This window comes from Gracilinanus agilis, chromosome 5 (assembly GCF_016433145.1).
Source record: "Gracilinanus agilis isolate LMUSP501 chromosome 5, AgileGrace, whole genome shotgun sequence".
In the NCBI taxonomy this organism is placed as follows: domain Eukaryota; kingdom Metazoa; phylum Chordata; class Mammalia; order Didelphimorphia; family Didelphidae; genus Gracilinanus; species Gracilinanus agilis.
In genome coordinates this window covers 51477198-51499510 of record NC_058134.1, presented here as the reverse complement: position 1 = coordinate 51499510, position 22313 = coordinate 51477198, and the positions used below count along the sequence as shown (strand labels likewise).

Sequence of the window (22313 nt, the reverse complement as noted above, 5' to 3'; positions counted from 1 at the left end):
ACTGATGATGATGGTAATGTTCATGGAGAAAAGAGAAGATGACCAATGGCCATAAAGGAGGAGATGTGGTCTCTTCAGATCTTACAGCTTAATTTCCATGGAAATATTTCTATTTCCAGCCTCAGCCTGGATCATAAGAGGAGTCTCAAGACAAATAGGGAAGCCATGCCCGGAGCTCACTAAAATGTATGCCACCAGAAAATGGTTGATTCTCAGGGATAATTTTTAGTTTAAATGAATTCATTTGAAATGAATGCCAACCTTAGCTGAATTAAGTTGTGCTCTTCCCAGTCTACTGCTGTGAGTTGGGGAGACAGTTGTCTGGTTTTTACATGGCTTGAAGCAAAAATCGTAGGTCAAACTGTGACTTTTGCAGCCTGCAACACTGTTTGAATTTCTAACAATTCTTACAGGGCTTTGAGCTCGCCAGCTAATGAATAGACTGCAGTTAATGATGAGTGAACCTCAAAATAATTGGTTCAGATAAGCACCCAGAGGTACTAATGCATCTCTGAGCTCATGGGTACTTCTTGGATCTGTTGAATTCATTTAGGGTGGAAAAAACGGGAAAGAACAGAAGCGTGTTTTGGCATTTGCAAGGCTTTTCATCTGTTTTAAATACCACGAGAACATCCTTTCTTGTGTGATTTTTGTCACTTCAGTATCTGAACGGAACAAGAAAATGGGAGAGAATTCAGCAACAGAACAAACAACAATAGGGGATCTTTAAATAGCGCCTTAAGGTTTATAAAGCACTTTACAGACCATCTCACTGAATCCTATATCTCTGGGAGAAAGGTGCTTTTCTTATCCCCATTTTACAGATGAGAAAACTGAAATAGTCTAAATGACATATCTAGGGACAAACAGCTAGTAAAGGTCTGAGGCTGAATTTGTACTCAGATCTTCTTGACTATAGACTCATTCCTTTATCCATTGTGTCATCTAGTTCCCTTGTTATATAAATATTCTTAATACTCATTTATTTTTGAAATGTTGGCCGTTATCAACCAAGCACAGATATCTTTAACTTCCTTATGCTCGTGAATCTTACACAGATGACCTATGTTTTGGCTTGTTGCTCTGTGAATGACAAAAACTACATCATGAGAACACTTCATTCTTTATCAACTTAGTTCTGAGTCTTAATTGGATGCCTGTTATATGTAAAATACTCCTCAAAGCATCATTTCTAAAAGAAATAGATGACATAATCCTTGCCCTCAAGCAAACTGTACTTTGGTTATCAGAGGCAAATATGCCTACATGAAACAATTAGACAGTAATTACAACATCCCAAATAGTGCAAAATATATGTTGTAAGCTGAAAGCATAAGCCTTGGGGAGAATTCAGAATAAAGACGCAATTATATTTGGGGTAGGGTTTCCTTACTACTGACAGTGACATCCTTACATTTTAATAATCAGCAGTCACATTTGGATATTTCAAAGTTGATGAAATTATCAATAACAGCTTTGTGAAGTATAATATAAATATCCTCACCCCAAAGATGAGGAGACTCAGGGCCAGAAAGACTGGGACTTATTCAAGACCACATTGGTATTAAGACCATTCCACAAAGAAGAAGGTTATGGCAGACCAGTATAGGAACTTGGGGTATTCTTTTGGGATATTGCTGAATAAATCCTTATTGACTCTTTGATTCATTAATCATATCATGCAATAATTGGAACCAAGACTTTGCCATGACTGCCACGATGGAGGCACACAAATGGACGGCCCTTGTAAAATTTGGATGTAAGTGTAGTATCTGTAGCCCTTGGTTTTCTCTTCTATCTTGCCTTTGTTTTTTTGGACATGATTCATCTGCCTCGATGCATATTCAAAGCTCTTTCCTTCTGGAAAAGAAGGGAGCGCCCCATATGGAAGTTGGATTGTTGTGAATCCATACTCAGGGTAAGAGTTCTTTTTATTCATCTTCTAAATCAAATCTCTCCTTTTTTTTTTCTATGTCCCCTGTGCAATGCTGTATACATCCTACATCTATGTTTTCATTTAGAGTGTGAATACAGATTTCCTTTGTAAAACTAATTACCAGAATCAGAATGATCAAATTTAAGCAGTTGGCATATCACACAATTTGGGAAATGGAAATTTTCCCAATCTCACATGATGGCTTGTCCTATATGGAAAAATCTCAAATATAGATGATTTACCTGACCCCAGTGCTCTGCCCAAACAGATTTTGATACTGTTATAATCAAATCTGCACTTGATACAGCTAAGTGCTGTCCTGGAGAAGTTCATCAAAAAGGATTTTAAAACACCTACTATGTGCTGAGCATTGGATTAGGTGCTGGGATAAAAAAACCAAAACCTACATAATCACTGTTGGAGAAAACAACATGTACATGTATAAGTAATATATACATGAATATCTATATATATACAGTATAAATATATAAATTCACATTTATCTATTATATATACTTCATATAAATGTATATGAAGTCAATACAAGGTAATGGGAGAGGGCACAAAAAAACAAAAGGGATTGAGGAGGGCTTCATGTAGAAGATGGCGATGGAGCTTTGAAGGATTCCAAAAGTTGGAAGTAGGGAGAGAGTGAATTCCACACCCAGACCCTTGCTTTCAAAGATTTTCCAGTCCAATGGACAGGAGAGAAGGGAGAGGTGAATAGCTGTGATATAAGGTGGAATGAGAAGTCTTCTCTATAAAAATTTCAGGTCTCTTGTTAGGAGGGAAGAGTCAGCTCAAAAAGGAAGGGATGAAGGAAGGTTTTATGTGCAGGTGCCTGATTTGTCCCAAATAAAAGGAAAAAATTGTATAGTGGAGACTGGAGGACAGGGAATCTACTCTCCATCTGGTGGTGAAAGTTCAGAGATGAGAGAGGCAGGCTGCAAACAGGGGGCGATTTACCTCTAATGAGTCTATGAAGAAGGGGTAAGTTTGAGGTAAGGCTGGACAAGACAGAGATAGCAAGATGGCAGTCATAATTGTGTAATTAGAAATCTTGAACCCTTGGACTTCATCTCCCAGAATCCTTTTCCCTTTGTCCACGTGAATTGTAAATAAGTTTGCTGTAACCCTGCTCTCTCCCTCTCTTCTCTGGTGACAGCGGCTGGGTTAGCTCCCTCTTTACTCTAGCTTTTTATTTTCCTTTACTTCAAGTTATTATTAATAAATCTTATTAAATATAATACTTGGAGTTATTGCATATTAATTTCGAAGTTTACATAATAGTGTTAGACTTAGAGTCAAGAAGATCCAAATTCAAGTTCTACCTTATGAGACTTATTAGGGGGCAACTGGGTAGTTCAATGGATTGAGAGCCAGGCTTAGAGATAGGAAGTCCTGGGTTCCCATCTGACCTCAGATACTTCCTAGCTGTGTGACCCTGGGCAAGTCACATAACCCTCCCCACTGTCTAGCCCTTACCACTCTTCTGTCTTGGATCCAATACACAGTATTGATTCTAAGATGGAAAGTAAGGGTTTAAAATTTTTTTGATCGCTGTGACTAAAGACTTAAAGGCATAGTAGCTGTTGGATGTTCATTTAACTTCCTCAGTAAAATGAGGAAAAGAGCCTTTATCTCATAAGATTGTTGTATTGATCATTTGAGATAATTTATGAAGTGCTCTGCAAACTTTAGTGCTATATAAGTTCTATCATTGTTGTTGTTGTTGTTGTCATTTTGATTGGAGCTAGCTTGCTGGCTAGGATCAAGGACCTACCTGAGTTGCATAACAATGCTAGAATGTTGTCTTTTTGCCTTATGCTGCCTAATTTTAGATTTTCTCTGCTGATGGTATCATTAACTCAAGCAGAGAAGTAGTTTGAACAAATTCATTAAAGTAAACTTATTGCAAGGAATTTTTACCTCTTGTGGCCTTCCTTATTTTTTTTTTATCATAAATTTAAGCAATTTTATAGGAAAATATGAACCTCCTAAACATTCAACTCCTGAGAATTTTACAGCAAAAACATTTAGGATGGACTAATAACAATGTTAACTTGTAATTTACTCTAAATCCCCTTTTGGTCCTATGATTATCCATTTTCATAATTACATTTACATGAACACAGGAATGTTCACTATTTTTACAGGCCATTCGCTTTACTTTGGGGGTTTGAATTATTTCATGTAAATGTTTTTGCGATTTCTTCCTATTCCTTACATTTGTTATCTTAATGATAAAAATACAATTAATTCCATTGATGTCACCATTTTTACCTGCCATTCCCCTTACTGTGGAAGTTTGAATTATTTCATTTAAATATTTTTGTTATTTCTTCCTATTTTTTACATTTGTTATCTTAATGACAGTAATACATTTAATTCTATTGATGCACAAGAGTTCATTTAAATATCACCCGCCATTGTACATTTGGTTTGCTTCTACTTTCTTCCTCTATTACAGATCATGCAACTAAAACATCTTTGAACAAAGAGGATCTTTTTTCCATTTAATTACTTTCCTGCGGTCTGGGCTTGGTGATGCCAAATGGCATCCTTTCTTCCAGGGAGGCTGTGGCCGGTGGCTCTCTTGAGTTCTGAGCTGCAGTAGGGGTACCACTGATTGGGTATCCACATTAGGGCTCGCACCAAATAGAGTGAACCCTCAGGAAGAGAACCCACAGAGTAACTAAGTAAGGGGGAACTCATTGGAAAAATGGACCAATCCATATTGGGTTTGGGACTGGGAGTGAGCTTTGTGATTCCTGCCTGGCCAAGATTAAAGAGACCCCATCTTCAAAAGATAACAAATGAAAGGAAAATCCTTTCTGGAAAACTATTTCTAATAGTGGGATTACTATATCAAAGAAAGAATAATTCTGGTGACTCTTGTTGTGTGTTTCTGGATTGTTCTTCAGAGAAAAAACATACCATTTTGCCAATGACTGTGGTCCCCCCACCTCAAAGACATTCAGTTTGGTTGGTTCTAGAATGCCCCAGCTTTATGACTATCTCAGCATCTCATGATCCTTTTTCTGGTTGGAGCTTCAAGAACGGAATGGTTGATTTCTGTGAACAAACCACATAACTGGCATTTTCCCTTGGTGATGAATGGATCTTTCTCATTTGGTCCCATCAACTGAGCTATCACCCAGATCCCCAAAGTGAGGCAGTATGTGGTACCATCCAAGCCTAGATAAATGGTATGTTTTTTTATATATAAAGATGACACTGTGGGGCCACTTCAGGAGACTATCACAATTTATTCTGCTATAATCCCAGCCAAAGCCAACAAACTTTTCATTTTGAGTATCTGCCACAGCCCTCTCCATCTAAAAAGCTAAGAATAATAGTGATTTGTGAGAGATTCACTAGAAATGCAGCAACTAAAAGAAGTTGGGTATAAACAACGCCATGAAATGGACAGCAGTTAATTTACATTTTTGAGCCTTGATTGTGACCTGCAATTTTCTCCATTCAAGTTCCAATTGGAAAGTAGCATTTTGATTGCGTGGTTCTATTGCCGTGGCTTTGTGCCTGACTTGAAAGTTATGTTAAATTATGTATTACAAACATCTTATTTATTTTGTCCATTCATTTATTGAGGTTATATACATATAAATATTGATTTCATTAATGCTAAGTTCAGTCTGCCCGTCTGTCATTCATAAGAAGTATGATGTTGGGCCAGATGAATGGACCAGTACAATACCAGTAAAACTATTAAATATAACCAAGATATATTTTGTAGTTGGTTATGTAGTTTCTAGTGTGATATTGACTTCAATAGATTAGGCAAATATTCTGAACATATCGTCCATTTCTCTGTTGTTCATAGATTTATCTAAATTTTTTTTCATAACTAGCTTTAACTTTAGCCTATGTGAATTTTTCATCTTTCTTTAGGATATGGAGGGGAAAGAATAAGCCTTGGGATTGACATAAAGAACAGATGACAGATAAAGCGGCAAGGTTGAGTGTCTTACCTAACCTAAGGTCCCATAGAAAGTTGGCAGAACCAGGAATTATGACCTCTTGGTTCCTTACCTATTCTTTTATCTCTGTTGTATCTTGTAGTTATTAAAGGATAATAAATAGTGATTGTTTTAACTTAGTTACTTTTACATATGAAGAAAAAATGTAGCAAAACATCTCCCATTAATTTTCTCTATCATGTTTTAGAAAAAACAGTTGGACAGCCAAGACTTTTGAAAGCAAGTCTCTTGCCAAAGGGGTCTATTAGAAACCAAGCTCTTATGGATAATAATGTGGCTGCAGCTCTGAATACTGATTACTAAGTTTACTTAATAAATCTATTTTTATTTTTTTCTGATAAATGTGCCATTTTGTAGATATCATTTAATTAATGTTTTACGATACTCTGTAAATGATTAAAAAGATTGTTCTATTATGGGTGGAGGGAAAATAGGTAGGATTGAGATAATTCCTTAGAGTTTACAAAGCCCTTTACAAATATTAGCTTATCTGGTCCTTACAATAACCAACAGTGTGGTAAATGACATTATCATCCCTCTTTCACAGATAAAGAAACTAAGGCTAAAAGAGACCAGGCGACTTAGCAGGCGTCACACAACCAGTGTCCTAGGCAGGATTTGGATAGAGGTTTTCCTCTCTCCAGATTCAGCTCCTCTGTGTCTCCTAGCTGCCTCAATAAAAGTTATTCTCTCCTTTAAATTGCTAATCAATGATAGCACAGGATTTAGAGCTTAGGATGTCAGAGTTTCCTATTGGTATTTTTTTTTTTACCACTATAGAATCACTATAATAGTAATTTCGCATTTGGGATAATTTTATTTTTGGCAATACTGGAATAGATTTTGGACTGAAGGGATTTTGTACTTGATTGAATCTTCTCATATAGGGCCTGGAGTCAGGAAGTCTCATCTTCCTGAGTTCAAATCTCACCTCAGTTACTTACTAACTGGGTAACCCTGGGCAAGATACTTAATCTAGTTGGCCTCAGTTTCCTCACCTGGAAAATGAGCTGGAGAAAGAAATGCAAACTTCTCCAGAATCTTTGTCAAGAAAACCCCAAATGGGGTCAAGAAGAGTCAGACATGATTGAAATAACTGAACAACATCTTAGTATTAGACTTGGCTTGGATGTATGATTTTACCTGATTGAGGTATCCTTGGTAAGAAAAAACACTTTTGAATAGATCAGAAATTCTATTGTAACTTAATAATCATAGAGAATTATCTAGGGCATAGAGAGATGTATTAAATGAAGGAACTCCAGTATGTGTTAAATGAAGGGACTCCAGATCTCCAACAGAATGTAAGTTCTTTTCACCATTGCATGTCCAATGCTTTGCACAGTGCCCAGCACTTTCCAGGCACTTAATAAATGAATATTGATTGATTCCTTTATTCCTAGGTTTGGTCTCTACCCTGTGTGCCAGTTTACCTCTTTTTATTATATATTAATGTAATGAAAAGAGCTCCATAAAGAGGGAGTGTCTCAGCTCTTCCATTGGCTAGAATACCTCCAGAATCAAATATAAAATCCTTTCTGTGTGTATGTGTATAATATTTTTCTAGAAGTATAAAAATACAAAATCCTTTCTGTTTCTTCATAACCTGGTCCTTCCTACCTTTCCAGCCTTCTTTAATTTTATTCTCCTCCACAACCTCTGTGATCCATTGAGTTAGCCAAGTAAAGTGCTTAGCATGGTGCCTGGCACATAGAAGACCCTATATAAATGCTTCTTCTTCCCTTTTATCTTTCCATTGACATTGACCTACTTTTAGTTCCTTAGACCCAATATTCTATCTCTCAACTCTTAAGACTTTGCACTCATCGCCCACACCTGGCATCTTTTCCCCTTGGGGACATTTGGGGAAATTACTGCACCTCTGATCCTCAAGTTCCTTTATTGATGAAACAAGAGAGTAGGACTACATCTTCAAAATACTTGTCGTTCTTAAAAGTCATCCGCTCTGAAATTCAGGTGATCACTGTTTTTAATGGTTTAATGATAGTGAAGAAACCTCCTCACTGTTTTGATCTTATTATTCTTGTTGAAATAAACGGCCTCAGAATGGTAATCAAGGCTTCCCATGAACCTGTCTTGTTAAATCGTTATGCCTAGATGAGCAAAGAGGAATGATGTTGCAGATAGGAAAGATGCTAACGCAGAACTTCCCCAGATTCAAACGTTAACATTTGACACAGTCAGAGTCACAGCTTTTCAGTGATGTGATAGGAATAGACTCATCTAATAATGCTTTCAAAGCCTTCTGATTGGGAGGCAGCCCCAGTGTGAAAGTGTTTCCCCCTCTTATAGGTAGTAGGTGAAAGCTTATAAGTTCCAGATTGCATCAGCCCATTCTTTTGACTTGTTTTGATGTCTCGGTAAAAAAGTAGAAGAAAGATGTGTGATATCCCTCATCTCCTCTTGAAGAAGTAAACACAAGACACATATAAGGAGAAGTGAGGATTGCCACTTCAGGAAGATTTCCTAAGATATTAAAAGCCTGTTGCCAGACACTTTTAAGTGAAATTGATGAGTTAAGAACCCGCTTCATTTACTTAAAAGCTTGACTTCTTTGAAGTACGGTATGCAGTTTCTTTTAACTAAATAAGACAGCTAATGACAGCAGTATAGTGAAGTAAATGAGTACCCAAAAATGTGACCACTTTTTGCTTTCTTTTCATTAGATGTGATGACAAAAAGTACCCGTCACATTTTTAGTGGGGTTCTGATTTCATTTATAGTGACAGATTATTTGAGAGTACTATAAACCCTTTACAATGATTTCATGTGTATTAGAAAAGAATTCTTCACTTTAGAAGTCAGCTTTCATTAACTTCAGTGATCTTAGAATAGATATAACATGCAGAGAATCTCTTCTCTTCTATTCCTTTTGGTCTGGGATGGGAACTAAAATAATATTTTTTTTGAAGCACAGATTTTAAATTAGAAGGTGCTTATCTTACCTTAAAAATAAGATCTATTAAATTATATCAAACTTTGCTTGTTCTTGAGGTCACAAATGTTTATCATGGGAAGGAGCCTGGATTTTTTAGGCTTTTAGCAAACTTCTTACATCTGTTTATACTATATTTTCCTGATGCATTAGAGTTGTTTAGAAGATTTAAAATCATGACAGAAACTTTGAAAACATACATCTCCTTGTGTTTGTCATTGTATTAGTAATTACTGGCTAACTGCATATTCAGATTTATTATCTTAATTGGTTTCCTCAGCTTTGTTTACAGTCTATAAATATTGCATCTGGGAATGGACCATAGAGTAGGAGAATTAATAATGAGCACAGTTTTCTAAGAATGGCACCTGATTGCAACATCTATGTCACTGTTTGGGAGGGATAATGATTAGACTTGTGGTTTCATTGAGACCCTTTTTGAGGAAACTCCATCTTTTTGCAGCATATGGTCTTAGAGAATTAGCTAGACTCAAATAAATTAATCAGGCATTTACTAAGCACCTACTAAGTGCCAGGCTCTATTCTAAGTGCTGAGGGTACTAGGAAAGGGGAAAACAGATCAAAGATCATGACTTAATGGCAGAGACAGCATACAAACAACTATATATATATATATAATATATATATATATATATATATATATATAAACAAACTTCAGGCAAGAGAAATTGGAGATAATTTTAGAGGGAAGACATCTATTATTAAGGGAGAGTGAAAAATGTTTCCTGAAGAAGGGAGGATTTGAACTGAATCTTGAAGAAAGCCAGAGAGGCCAGGAGGCAGAGAGAAAAAGTAGAGTATTCTAGCATGCCATTTCCTAATATTGGTACCACTTGACATCCTACCCAGCCAAGGAGAATGGGCAGAATGGTGTAAAGTTTGAGAAGATGGGAAATGTAGGAATAGGAAAAGTTTAAAGTACTGGAGTTTATTGAGCAGGGACATCAGATACATGCTTTAGGAAAATCACTTTCTTAGCCATATGGAGGATGACTTGGTGTAGGGAGAGACTTGAGATAGAGACCAGTTTGAAGGCTTTTGCAGTAGTTCAGGGGAGAAGTGCTGATGCCTATACATGTATAGGGGAGATACTATGAAGGTAAAAATGAAAAGATCTGACAGTAATCTTTGAAGTTGGGAGGTGTTATGTCATATTTATATACCTTACCAATTGTTCCAGAATATAAACGGTTACATGAATGTAGTGGTTCCTGAAAAATGTTTTTTAAAAACTTAAAAAAAAAGACAATTGCCAATATCTTAAGTAGGCATGGATTTAGTGCTGGATGGTATTTGTGGTTCTAGGAACACCCTACCTAAGATCAGAGATTTGATAGTTGAAGTTCAGCCACCAAGTGATTAACTTCATTAATTTAAATTTTTTTTGTTTGCTTTGAAGTCTGTTGAGCAATATTCATGTATTTGAGGCTATATTAGATCATGTGAAGATTTTCCCTCTTTAATTGGGAAACATCATGCATGCATTATGGAAATGATCAATAAACATTTATGTTGTTATGTTATGTTTTCTTTCCCACTGGGCTTTGGTTAGAGGGTGGCTTCCTTTAGGGAGATATCTCAGTAAAGGGTAGCCCATTCCATTTCACCTTAGAAAGATAGAAATGCTTTCAGACAGATGCCTTTTTTTTTTTAAATGTTTACCCTCTGTCTTAGGGTTGAAGGGAAAGGACTTCTAGGCAGCTGGGGCAAAAGGACTTGCCCGTGGTCATGCAGCTTGAAAAGTATCTCAGACCATATTTGAACCCAGGTCCTCTCAACTACAGGCTTGGTGCTCTATCTCCTCTCTTGCCTTACTGCCCCTTCAGCCACTCTTAAAGGTAGATAGTTGAAGAAAATGGGAAAATTAATGAATAAATTAAGCATTTATTTGACTCTTAATATATGCAAAACTCTGTGCTAAGTGATGAGAATTCAAGTAGAAATCTGAAAGTCCCTGCATTTAATGTGCTTCCATTCTAATTGGGAAGACAACATATCAAGGTTTTAGTTGCAAGTCAAATGGTGAAATCCCATCATCCTTAGGGTACAATGACCAAATAGATTTTAATGACTCTTCTTTGATGTCATTATTCAGTGTCACCATACCCGAGGTTTTTGGTTTCTGGGTCCTTGGCTTTCATTATCAGAGTCCAAGAAGAGATGATGGTGGTCAAGGTGATAGTGGTGTTCTGACTTGAATGGCATCTGGGGCTGCCACTTTTTTCTCCCTCAGGGTGCCCTATTGCCTGGGGTAGGCTGAACTCTTTGCTTTGTGTGTAATAATTGATTAACCTTTGGTATAGATGGATGGGCCCCCCTTCACAGGAATAGTTTCCCCAAATATGTATTGAATGCCTACTATGTAAAAGGCCCAGTGTGAGGATACCAAGGGAAATGAAAGGTAGCCTATCAATTCAGCAAAATTTGTTAGTTTTTTCTTATTTCTGTTTCAATTCTTCATCCTTCTTGTAATTAGGCTGTTACTGTCTATCAAGAAGAGGTAGTATCTGAAAGCAGTGGAAGATGGCACATCAAAATAAGTCAAGGGATACTTTGGTTTAGACTTATAGAATCCTCAGAGCCCTTTGTAAATTAATGCCATTTGTCAAGTGCCCATGAATGTCAAACATTTAGCACTAAATTCTATTAGGGAAGAAGGAGGAGGAAGAGGAAGGGAAAGAAAAATGATGTCTCAAGTTTCTCATCTACCCCAGGTGAGAAGAAACAAAATGTTTAGTATTTATGGGATTAGAGAAATTCACTGAAGTTTTACTGGATGGTCTCCTTGTGGTCTGCAGGTGATCTGTGTTCTTCAAAGCTGTGTTTCCCAGAATGGGGACCCTGGCAGTCAGTCAGCTAGCATTCATTAGACACCTACTAAACAAAAGGTCCAGTACTGAACCCTTTTGACCCTGGAGCAGCTTAATTAAAATCTTGGAAATGTACTAGAATTTTAGCTTCTGGAAAATGATTTTTTTCATAGTCACTTTGTAAAGCCTTGACTATCAGGATAGGGGTAGCTATATGAATTTGTGGAGGGAGTACCAATATTAATTTAAATTTTAAACTAGTCTGGTATGGAAATACCCAAGTATATACATGAATATACTTCATATTTGCATTCCGTTAAAAAATCAGTGGAGTGCAAACAAAATTTTCTGGCTAGAATTGATTTATTTCCACCTAGTTCAACCATTCAGAAATACTATGTGTCTTTTAAGACCTAATACTGATAAAGTTTCTCTAATTTCTACAGCTAAAAGTGATCTAGGAGCAATTAGGTGACTCAGGGGACAAAAGTCTAGGCCTGGAGACCAGAGTTCAAATATGGCTTCATGCATTTCCTAGTTGTGTGACTTTGGGCAAGTCACTTAACCCCAACTGCCAGGCTCTGGTTGCTCTTTTATCTTGGAAATGATATTTAGAATTGATTCTAAGATAGAAAAGAAATGTTTAGGGAAAAAAAGGACCTTTCCCTCCAATTTTTTTCTAGGCACTTGCTTCATTCTATTTGTGTTATGGTTATTTGTATGCATTTATTTATCCCTCCCTGCTACACATAAACTTCCTGAGGCCAGGTAACATGTCTTATTCATCTTATATCTATTTTTTGTTTGTTTAAGCATTTCATAAATATTTAATTATACATTTATCAAACATTGAGTAAGGCATAAAATGGTAGATCTATTATATTAGGAAGGGGTAGATAAGGAAAGGTCCCTTGGAAGAGGTGAAATTTAAGGAGGGTTTTGATGGAAATGTGGGACATGAATTATCCAAAAGAGAATGGAGTGGGGAAGCCAATTCATAATAGGGACACTAGCATGGGCCACGAATTTCAGAGATCTTTAGATAGGAAAGATGTCTTAGATAGTTCTATTAACTCTTAAAATATAAGAAACTGAATCTCCCAGATGTCATTTGGCTTATCCAAGGTGAACAGCAGCTGCTTCATGGAGGACCTCACAAGAAGTCTGACTTGCAGCCCAGTCCTCTTTTTAACCCATTATAACTGCCTCTCAGAGGTCATAGAATTAACCTTTCATAACTTGCCATTTCCCCGAGAAAGGAGTGGCTAGAGAGTGTGTCAGGGGATAGATAACAAGGAATGAGAGTGGTAATGTGGGAATCCCCAAAGACCAGACCAGTTTAGATGCAATGTCTTAAAGCATTAGGGCAGCCACTGCAGATTCTTAGGTAGGGGAATTTCAAGTTCAAAATCATGTTTGTAGACAATGTCACAGCAGCAGTGAATAAAAGGTTTGGAGAATGGCTATGAATAGAAACAAGGAGCTATGTTTTAACAAGCTAGGGAAAGAATGGCCAAAACTAGGACCAGAATCTGGAGAAATGGCATTTAATTTAGGGTTAATAAGAATGCGTTTTTATTGATAATTAAAAATATAGAATTTAATGTCTCCTACCCTACACCCAGGTTTTTTAGGACTAAGACTATCCATTTCAGACTACCACATACCATTTCACTTCCTTTAGCAAACATGTCTCTTAGCACTGTTGCTGGTGGAAGTGGGCATCTGAGCCCAGCATTGTAGGCTAGACTGATTTTGACCTAAACTTTAAATCTTAGCTATAATGCAATCAGACCTCATAGTGACTGGCAAGGCCATTGATGCTGCCAGATGAAAGAAAACAATAAGTCAATATTAGAAATCAGTATTTGTAATATCTGTGTTTTTCCTTTATCTCTGCTGGCATCATCTCCATTGAAATAATTGTTTCACTAAACTGATTGCCTAAGGAATAGCCATCTTTTTCAAAAATTAATTTTTATTTATCTCTTTTATTTTTATATCATCTTCATGTCCCATTCTGACTTTATTTATATTCAACACCCAGAATCCCTTACCAATGCAAAGAAGGAAGTCAAGTGTCATCTTTTATCTTTTTTTTTTTTTTTTAAACCCTCTGCCTTAGATTTACTTACTAAGTATTGGTTCCAAGGCAGAAGAGCAGTAAGGACTAGCAGTGGGGGTTAAGTGACTTGTCCAGGGTCTCATGGCTAGGAAATATGTAAAGCTAGATTTGACCTAAAACCTCCCATCCCTGGACTTGGCTCTCCATCCATTGAACCATAGTCCCTCTCTCCTGCCTCTTCTTGGGTGAGCCAAGCATGGTCATTATTCTATCATAGCATTGAGCTTCCCTTGTTCTGCTTACTTCACTTTGCACCAATTCATGGAAATCTTGATTTTCAGATCTAAACTGTCTTTCTGACTCCAGGCCCAGCATTCTATCTACTATGCCACCTAGTTAACCCATAGCTTCCTGGTACTAGGAAATCATCTTGCTTGTTTTTTTTCCTTACAGGATAGTAGCAGTTCATTACATTACTGTACCACAATTTATTTAGTCATTGTTTCTAGTTTTTCCTATTGCAAAAAGTGCCTCTAGAAAATCATTTTACATAAATGAAGCTTTTTTTCCTTTGTGGTTTTTCTTTGTCACTGACCTTTTTAGAACAGTGGAATCTTTGCCTTAAAGGATATGGGCATTCTAGTCACTTTTCACAAAATTCCAAACTGATAAATAATCATCTTTAAAAAAAAGTTTTATCAATTCTTTTAAAAATATCTTATTTACCAATAATTCCTCTCCTCTCCAAAATAGATTTTCCCTTTTAATCATGGCCACATTTGATAGTGTAGCCCTTATTCTACACATATAAACAAACAAGTCTTTGCCAAATGGAAACTATCCTCTGAAATCAACATTGGTCATGTCTTGTGATAGTGTTTTCCTTCATATTATTGTAGTTTCAAATAAATTATTCACTTGGTTCTTCTTATTTGTTCCATGTTATTTAATTCAAATCTTTCTATACCATTTTTTAAATTCTTTATATTTATCATTTTTGATAGTCTAACAGAATTCTATTCCTTTCATGTACTGTTTGATAGTCCAGCAGAATTCTATTCCTTTAATGTGCTGTTTCAGCCATTCCAATTGATGGAGGATTCTCAGTCCATTCCTACTTATTTTATTTTATTTTTGGTACCAAGAAGCTATGGGGTAGCTAGGTGGCACTGTGGATAGAATGCCAGGTCTGGAGTCAGGAAGATTCATCTCATTGAGTTCAAATCTTGCCTCAGAAACTTAGTAGCTGTGTGACCCTGTTTGCCTCAGTTTCCTTATCTGTAAAATGAGCTGGAGAAGGAGAAGACAAATCACTCTAGTATATTTGCCTGGAAAACCCTAAATGGGGTATTGAAGTTTTAAGCAGGACTGAATGGACCAAAAAACATCAACACCAGGAAGTGTTGCATAGTTATAGAACTGATTTCCTAATACAAAAGATCAAAGTTCCAGTCTTAGGTTGGTTGTGTGACTTTGGCCCAGGCCCTTGATCTCTCAGTGCCCCAGGCAGAGAAGGTGGGAATATGTGTTGATGGAGAAATTTCTTACCTGGAGTTTCTAAAAGGACTTTGCAAACCTTAAGGAACTATGTAAATGTTTCTTCTTCTTCTTACCGGAATAATAATAACAATAAGAAAAACAAACCTATAAAGTTTAAAGACCTGTCACAGATCTTATCTAAAAGAAAGGGAGAGGCCTTATGTATTTTTTTTAATGCCTGGGACCTTTCCCTCTTTCTTTGATGTCTTTGGAAGGCATGAATATTTTAGGGACTTTTCTATTATATTTTGGTATTGTTTTCTAGAATGGTTAGACTAACCCACACTAGCTAGCTTTGTTCCTCTTATTCTTGTTCTTGTTTTTTTTTTTTGTTTTCCTATAAAATGCAGTATGTTTCATAAATGCTTTAAAAAAGGGGGAGTTAAAGAAAAAGATAGTTTCATCATTCCTTAACATTAGCTGGTTAGAAGAATTTAATATTGGAGCTATTCCTCCAATAATGTAGACTGAATATGCTTATGGCTATTTAAAAAATTGTTCACAAGTCCGAAGGCCTCTTCAGTACTTTTTAAAAAGAAAACTTCAGCTGATATCTTGCACAAAGGAAAACTAATAATGTCTCTTTTGGTTAGAGTTAATTAGAATTCAACTTGTGAAGAGTAGTTCAGATATAAAATTCAGGACAGGCTGGGTACTTAATATTTAATTAAAACTAAGTCTTTGGTTTCAGTAACTTGTACAGGCTTTCTCTTACTCTCTAACTTTTTATTCCATATACATTAAGGATGGGAAATATTGTTTTCTATCATAGATTGTCACACATTAAGAAAAAACAACTTATCTAGTGCACTTATTGAAACAAATTATAAAACATATAGATACAACTTATCCAGTATATTTCCATTGAAATATAATATAATATAATGATCTCTAATATAATATACAATTATAATATAATATTATAACATAATAATAAAATAATTATTGCTCTAGCTTTTTTTAATCAAGGAAGTAAGCCAGTGAATATTTATTAAACACCTACAATGTGCCAGACTAAGTACTTGGGATATAAAGGGAGGAAAAAGACAATCCCTGAGTTCAAGGAGCTCACAATCTAATGGATGAACACATGTCAACAACTTTGAACTAATAAACTATATGCTTGATCAATTGGAGATGATCGACAGATGGAAAGTATCAGATGTAAGAGCAATTGAGAAAGGCTTTCTGTACATGGTAGGAGATGGAGAAGAGAGAGAATATCCTAGGCATGAAAATGACTAGAGTTGGGAAATTTGAGTATTTTGTTCCAGGAATAGCAAGGAAGCCAGCTACACTGGATCATAGGGAGTGGGGGAGAGGGAGTGTAATGTGTAAGAAGACTAGGAAGGTATGGATAGGAGTTCAGGTTATGAAAGGCTCTGAATGTCAAGCAGAGAATTTTACATCTGATTCTGGAGGTTATTGGCAACCACTGAGGTTTACGGAGCAAGGGAGGAGAGACTTAGTTTGGACCTGCACTTTAGGAATATCACTTGGACATCAGAAAGGAGAATGGACCAGAGTGGGGAGAAACTTGTGTCAGGGAGACGAACTAGCAGGCTATTGTAGTAGTCTAGCCATAGGATGTAAAATTCCCATACCTGGGCAGTGTAAGAGGAGGGAAGGTGGGGGATATGGGAGAGATGTGTGATAAAAGGTAAAATCAGCAGGCTTTGGCAACAGATTGGATATGGGGGGATGAGAGTGAAGAGTTGAGGATGACCCCTACATTGGCATCCACCTAACCTGAGTGACTTCGAACATGGTGGTCTCCTCCACCATAATAGGAACCTTTTTAAGTGGGTTGGATTTAAGGGAAAAGATCATGAATTCAGTTTTGATCATATTGAATTTAAGATGTTTATGGAATATCTACTAGGCAGTTGAAAAATATAGAATTAAGGTCAGGAGGAAAGTTAGGGCTGGATACATATAACTAACAATCATCTTTATAGAAATAAAATTAAATCTAAAGGAGTTGATAAGATCACCAAATGAACTAGTATGTAGAGAAGAGAGAAGAGACCCTAGGATGGAGCTTTGGGGAACACCTCGTATTAGTGGGCAAGACTTAGATGAAGATTGAGCAAAGATGACTAAGAAGGAATGTTCAGATAGATAGGAGGAAAACCAGAAGAGATTAGTGCCAGGAAAACCTAGGAAGAAGAGAGTAAGAAGGAAAATAGGGTGATCTATAGTGTCAGAGCTTCACAGAGGTCAATAAAGTTGAGAATTAAGAATTGGATTTGGCTAATAAGATCTTATTGATTGTTTTGTAAAGAGCGGTTTCAGTTGGATGATAATTGGAAGCCAAACTAGAGAGAGTCAAGAAGTGAGTCAGAAGAAAGCCAGCCAAGGCATTTATTGTAGACCACATATTTTCAAAGAGGGAAGATATAGGACAATACCTAGCAAGTATGGATAGATCAAGTGAGGATTTTTTCAGAATGGGGGGACATATATATATGTCTTAACATAATAATTAACATTATAAATTTACTCATTTTTCTGTTATTATATAACCCCATTTCTCCATCCCTTTCTGACTATAGCCTTAGTCCCATCTTTCTCAACCTCTCATCCCAACTAATGTCACACTCGAAAATTAACCACCCCTTCCAGTATGTTCCTCTGGGATAATATTACATTTACTTTCATCTTAAAATTTTTCCTTTCTATTCCATTCATCTTCTTGCTTTTACTGAGACTTGGCTCTCTACTGATGACATGGTTTCCCTGGCTACTCTTTCAATCACTGGCTGAAATTTTACTCATTTCCTCCAACCCAGGGGTTGAGGTGAGGAAATTGGAATATTCTTTGCTCCCCACTGCCACTTTTAGGTTCTCTTACCTCTATCATGCAATGACTTTTCCTCTGAGAGGTTCACTAAATACATATATATTCCACTCAATTAAAATTCTATTAGCTCTTGTCTACTGACCTCTAAGGATTGCAAAACTAAAATACAAAAATATTAAAAATAGATACTTCAATTTCTTCTTAATGGCCAGTGATAATAGTAACAGCCAGCATTTTATAGAGTGCTTTTATATACCCACTGCCTTATTTGATCCTTACATCTTTGTGAGCTACATGCTATTATTATACCCATTTTATAGATGAAGAAATGAGGTTGAGAGAGGTTAAGTCATTTACTCAGGACAAACTAGTCAGTGTCTGAGACAGGATATTTAACCTATATCTGTTCAAATTCCAAGTCCAGCATTCTATCCATTGAATCATCTCGTCACCAGAGTTGAAGAGTAGTAGGGGAAAAAAAGAAGGACATGGGAAATGTTATGGTGATGGTGCAGAAAGGAAAGATGAGAGAATGATGGGCAAGGATGCCAAAGCATACAAAAAGGAGAAGAGGAAGAAAGAGGGAAGAAAATAGTAGAGTGAGAAAGAGAGAATCAGTAGATTTGGGGATTATTATTGAGGATTATATGGAAGCTGGAAGAAAACTTAGTGATCATTCTGTTCAATCTCATTTCCAAAAATGAGGAAATGGAGGCAACTTAAATAGCCAGCTGAAAGTCAAACCCAGGTCTTCTGAGTGTTTCATTTCCAAGATTAGTGGTTTTTCCACTATATCATATTTATTCCCCATTGTTCCTAATTTTTAGCTGTTTTAATAAATACTTTTTGAGGTAATTCACTATTCAGTTAGGGATGGAAATAATTCTTTGTGCTCCAGCAGCAGTCACCAAAGCAGTATCAATCTGAGAACAAGATTAAATCTAGTGGCAAGTTGGCTGGAGGTTTTCCATTCCTGTGTTATAAACATTCAAATTTACTGAGATTTGGTGATATTTACTGAGATTTTTTTGGTCTGTTTACTGGTTCATATTTTTTTTCTCCCTAACTAGGCAATAATTATAATACATGAATTCAATTCCTCATTTTTCTCCCCTTAGGAATGACATGTGACTTCTTAATGGTTTAGAAATTTTTCCAATTGTAGTCAGATGGTAAGCCATCTGTACCATAGTTCAAGTCCAACCTTTCAGCGAGGATGAATTAAAACTCAGATAACAGCATATACATAAAATTTTCCTCCAACTTCATTTTTACATTTTAGGTTTTTCTCATTCAGTAGCTGATCCATGTATAGTCTTTAAGTAAATGAACATTAAATTATCATAACAGGTCATAGAATCACAGAATCTGGATTTGGAAGTATCCTCATTTGTCTTCTAGACCAATCCATAAGTGAAAGAATTCTGGTTGTCCAGCCTTTGCTTGAAGAACAACTTCCAAGGATTAGGACTCTACTCTTGGGGCAACACATCCACTGTTGGACAACTTTAGTTGTTAAGATATTTCTCCTGACGTGAAGCTTAAATTTGCTTTAAATTACATTTAAAGCTTTAAATTAGATCAAATTCAATTAAATGCTATATTATTAAAATTGTTAGTGCTATTAAATTGGATATGGAATCATTCTTCAATTAATTAATTAATTTATTCTTTCAGATATGTGTCACAAAGATGTCTACACGGAACTGCCCGGGAATGGACTCAGTGATCAAACCCCTGGACACAATTCCTGAGGACAAGAAAGTCCGAGTTCAGAGGACACAGAGCACTTTCGACCCATTTGAGAAACCTGCCACTCAAGTAAAGAGGGTGCATTCTGAGAACAATGCTTGCATTAATTTCAAGTCTTCTTCCAGTGGGAAGGAATCTCCTAAAGCTCGCCGGCATTCTAGCCCCAGCTCGGTAAGTACTGAACCCACCCAGATATCTCCCTGTCGACACAACCATTCCCCGCCAACTCTAATGGTAGCAAACTGTGTCGAGAATGAGGTGCTGTTGGGAGATCTTGATTCTGCCTGCTTCCAGCATCTCACCAAATGTCTGGCACATAGTAGGCGCTTAATAAATGTTTATGGACTCTCTCCACCAATGAGTTCTAATGTTTTGGGAGGAAATAGTAAATAAAATAAAGACTCCTCATTCGTTAACCTCCTGGGAACTTATAAGGAATGATTTAGAACTATGGTTTTGAAGGCTTGTTTTCTGTTTGGCTTCCTTTGGAAAAAATAATTATGAATGATTTGATTTTAGAATTCCTTGGAGGGAATATAGGACTAATCAGGATTTATGGGGATCAGAAATCACAATTTTGGCTGCAAATCTCATTCCTGTTATTACTGCCTGTGTGGTCTTGAGTAAATCCCTTAGCCTTGTAACTTCATACATAAGATGAGGGGGTTAAATTAGATGGCACCCAAGGTCCCCTCCAGGTATGTCAAGGAAAGCCGTCTAGGCAACCAGAGACTGTATGCAGGTTTTTCTAATGTAAGAGCTGCAAAAAGACCAGGGAAAATTGGAACTTAAGGAACTACTCTTCCTCTGTATCTGGGTTGGCCTTGGTATCTTGGCAGAGATAAGCTTTCCTTTTCATCCCAGTAACTTTTTCAAAGCTTGTCTTCCATTGTTGTATTGAAATAGCTTAGAATTCTAAGCCAATTTTCTCTTTAATGATAGGTTTTTAACCTCTCACCAATATTAATAGAAATTTCATGTATCTATGATAGAAGAAAAGGGACCTTTTGATCACATAGTAATTGCCAAGGGTGACAGGGAGTGGCAAATCATCCTTTACAGACCCAATATAAGAAAATGTTCTTATTTTGAACCTTTGGAGGATTTCAAAAAGCTGTTGAAAGCCAGAAGAGGCTTACTTTGGACATCTTCTGGTAAAAGAAGAGATCACTTGCTCTTTCAGGAAATGTTGAGACCTTAGAGGTCACATAGGGATGGCTTATCAAGGTGGAATCCAGGAGTCTTTTCTACAGTATCCCTGGCAAGTGGCCATTCACCCTGAGCTTTGAAGATCTTTAGTGAGGGAAGAATTTACTACCTCCTAAGGCAACCCAACCTGCTTTTGGTCCACTCTAAGTGTTAATAAGTGATTTTTTCTTATGAAAGTTTAATCTGTCTCTGGAGCTTATTTCTCGATCTGCCTAGGGTTCAAATAGAATAAACTATATACATTTCATACACATTTATGTTTGGGACTGAATCTGAAATCTGATAACCATAAATACAGCCTATTCTCTCTGAACTCTACCTATTCTTAGCCCTAATCTAAGTCCAGTTTCCTTCGTTCACAATGGTCAAATCATTTGGCTATACTTGTTTGGTTTTTCTACTAAACTGAGAAAGCTGTTAGGAAGTGAGTAGCACTGTGAAGTCCAGGGAATTTACAATGAATTGCTATTTTTATTTAAATTAAGTACTCTCTTAAAACCATTCTTAGAGATGAAGTACAAGGATGGAGTTTACAGTATAACTTGAGTGCTTAGTAGTTTTCCAAAACTTTTTTTTTTGCTCTTCTCTGTGCTGTCATCAATAATCTCAAGTGGTAAGGTAATATGTAAATTTTTTTTAAAAAAGCATTCACTATAAGAAATTAAAAATCCAATAGAACAGGTTGGGAAGGGTCTTGTGAAATCAACCAAGTAATAATAGGGTATATGGATGCAAAAATAATGGGCCTAACTACAATAAATAATCACCTCCTTCTCCTTGTACCTTATTAAGGACTCATTTAATGAAATGGCAAACACTAATTAATTACCCATCATGTGCTAGGCACAGGGATTTAATAATATTTTTTCTAAAGTAAATTGTTTTGAGAATGTTTTAAATATATATCCATATAGCCTTTTAAAAATCATTAAAGCTATAATTATAGGATCATGGGATTGTGGACTTAGAGTTGCAAGGGACCATTTAGTCCAGTGCTTTTATTTTGCAAGTGAAGATATGGTCCAGAGAAATTTGGTGACTTGTCTAAGGTCATATAGGTAGTAAATATAAGGGCTGGGTTTGAACTTGTGTCCTTTGATTACAAATCTAGTGAAAATAAATTCCTAAAATTATGTATAACCCCATCCTTATAATGGAAGCTTCCTTCCTTCCTTCCTTCCTTCCTTCCTTCCTTCCTTCCTTCCCTGTCTCTTATACACA

General features: G+C 36.4%; 1 protein-coding gene across 1 annotated transcript in view; it reads left to right on the top strand.

Moving 5' to 3' along the window:
• The window catches only part of CDK14 (cyclin dependent kinase 14), a 208386-nt gene that overhangs the window by 12591 nt on the left and 173482 nt on the right, over positions 1-22313 (top strand). The window contains 1 exon segment of the mRNA XM_044678913.1: positions 19809-20054. Within this exon segment, the coding sequence (XP_044534848.1) occupies positions 19809-20054 (246 nt within the window).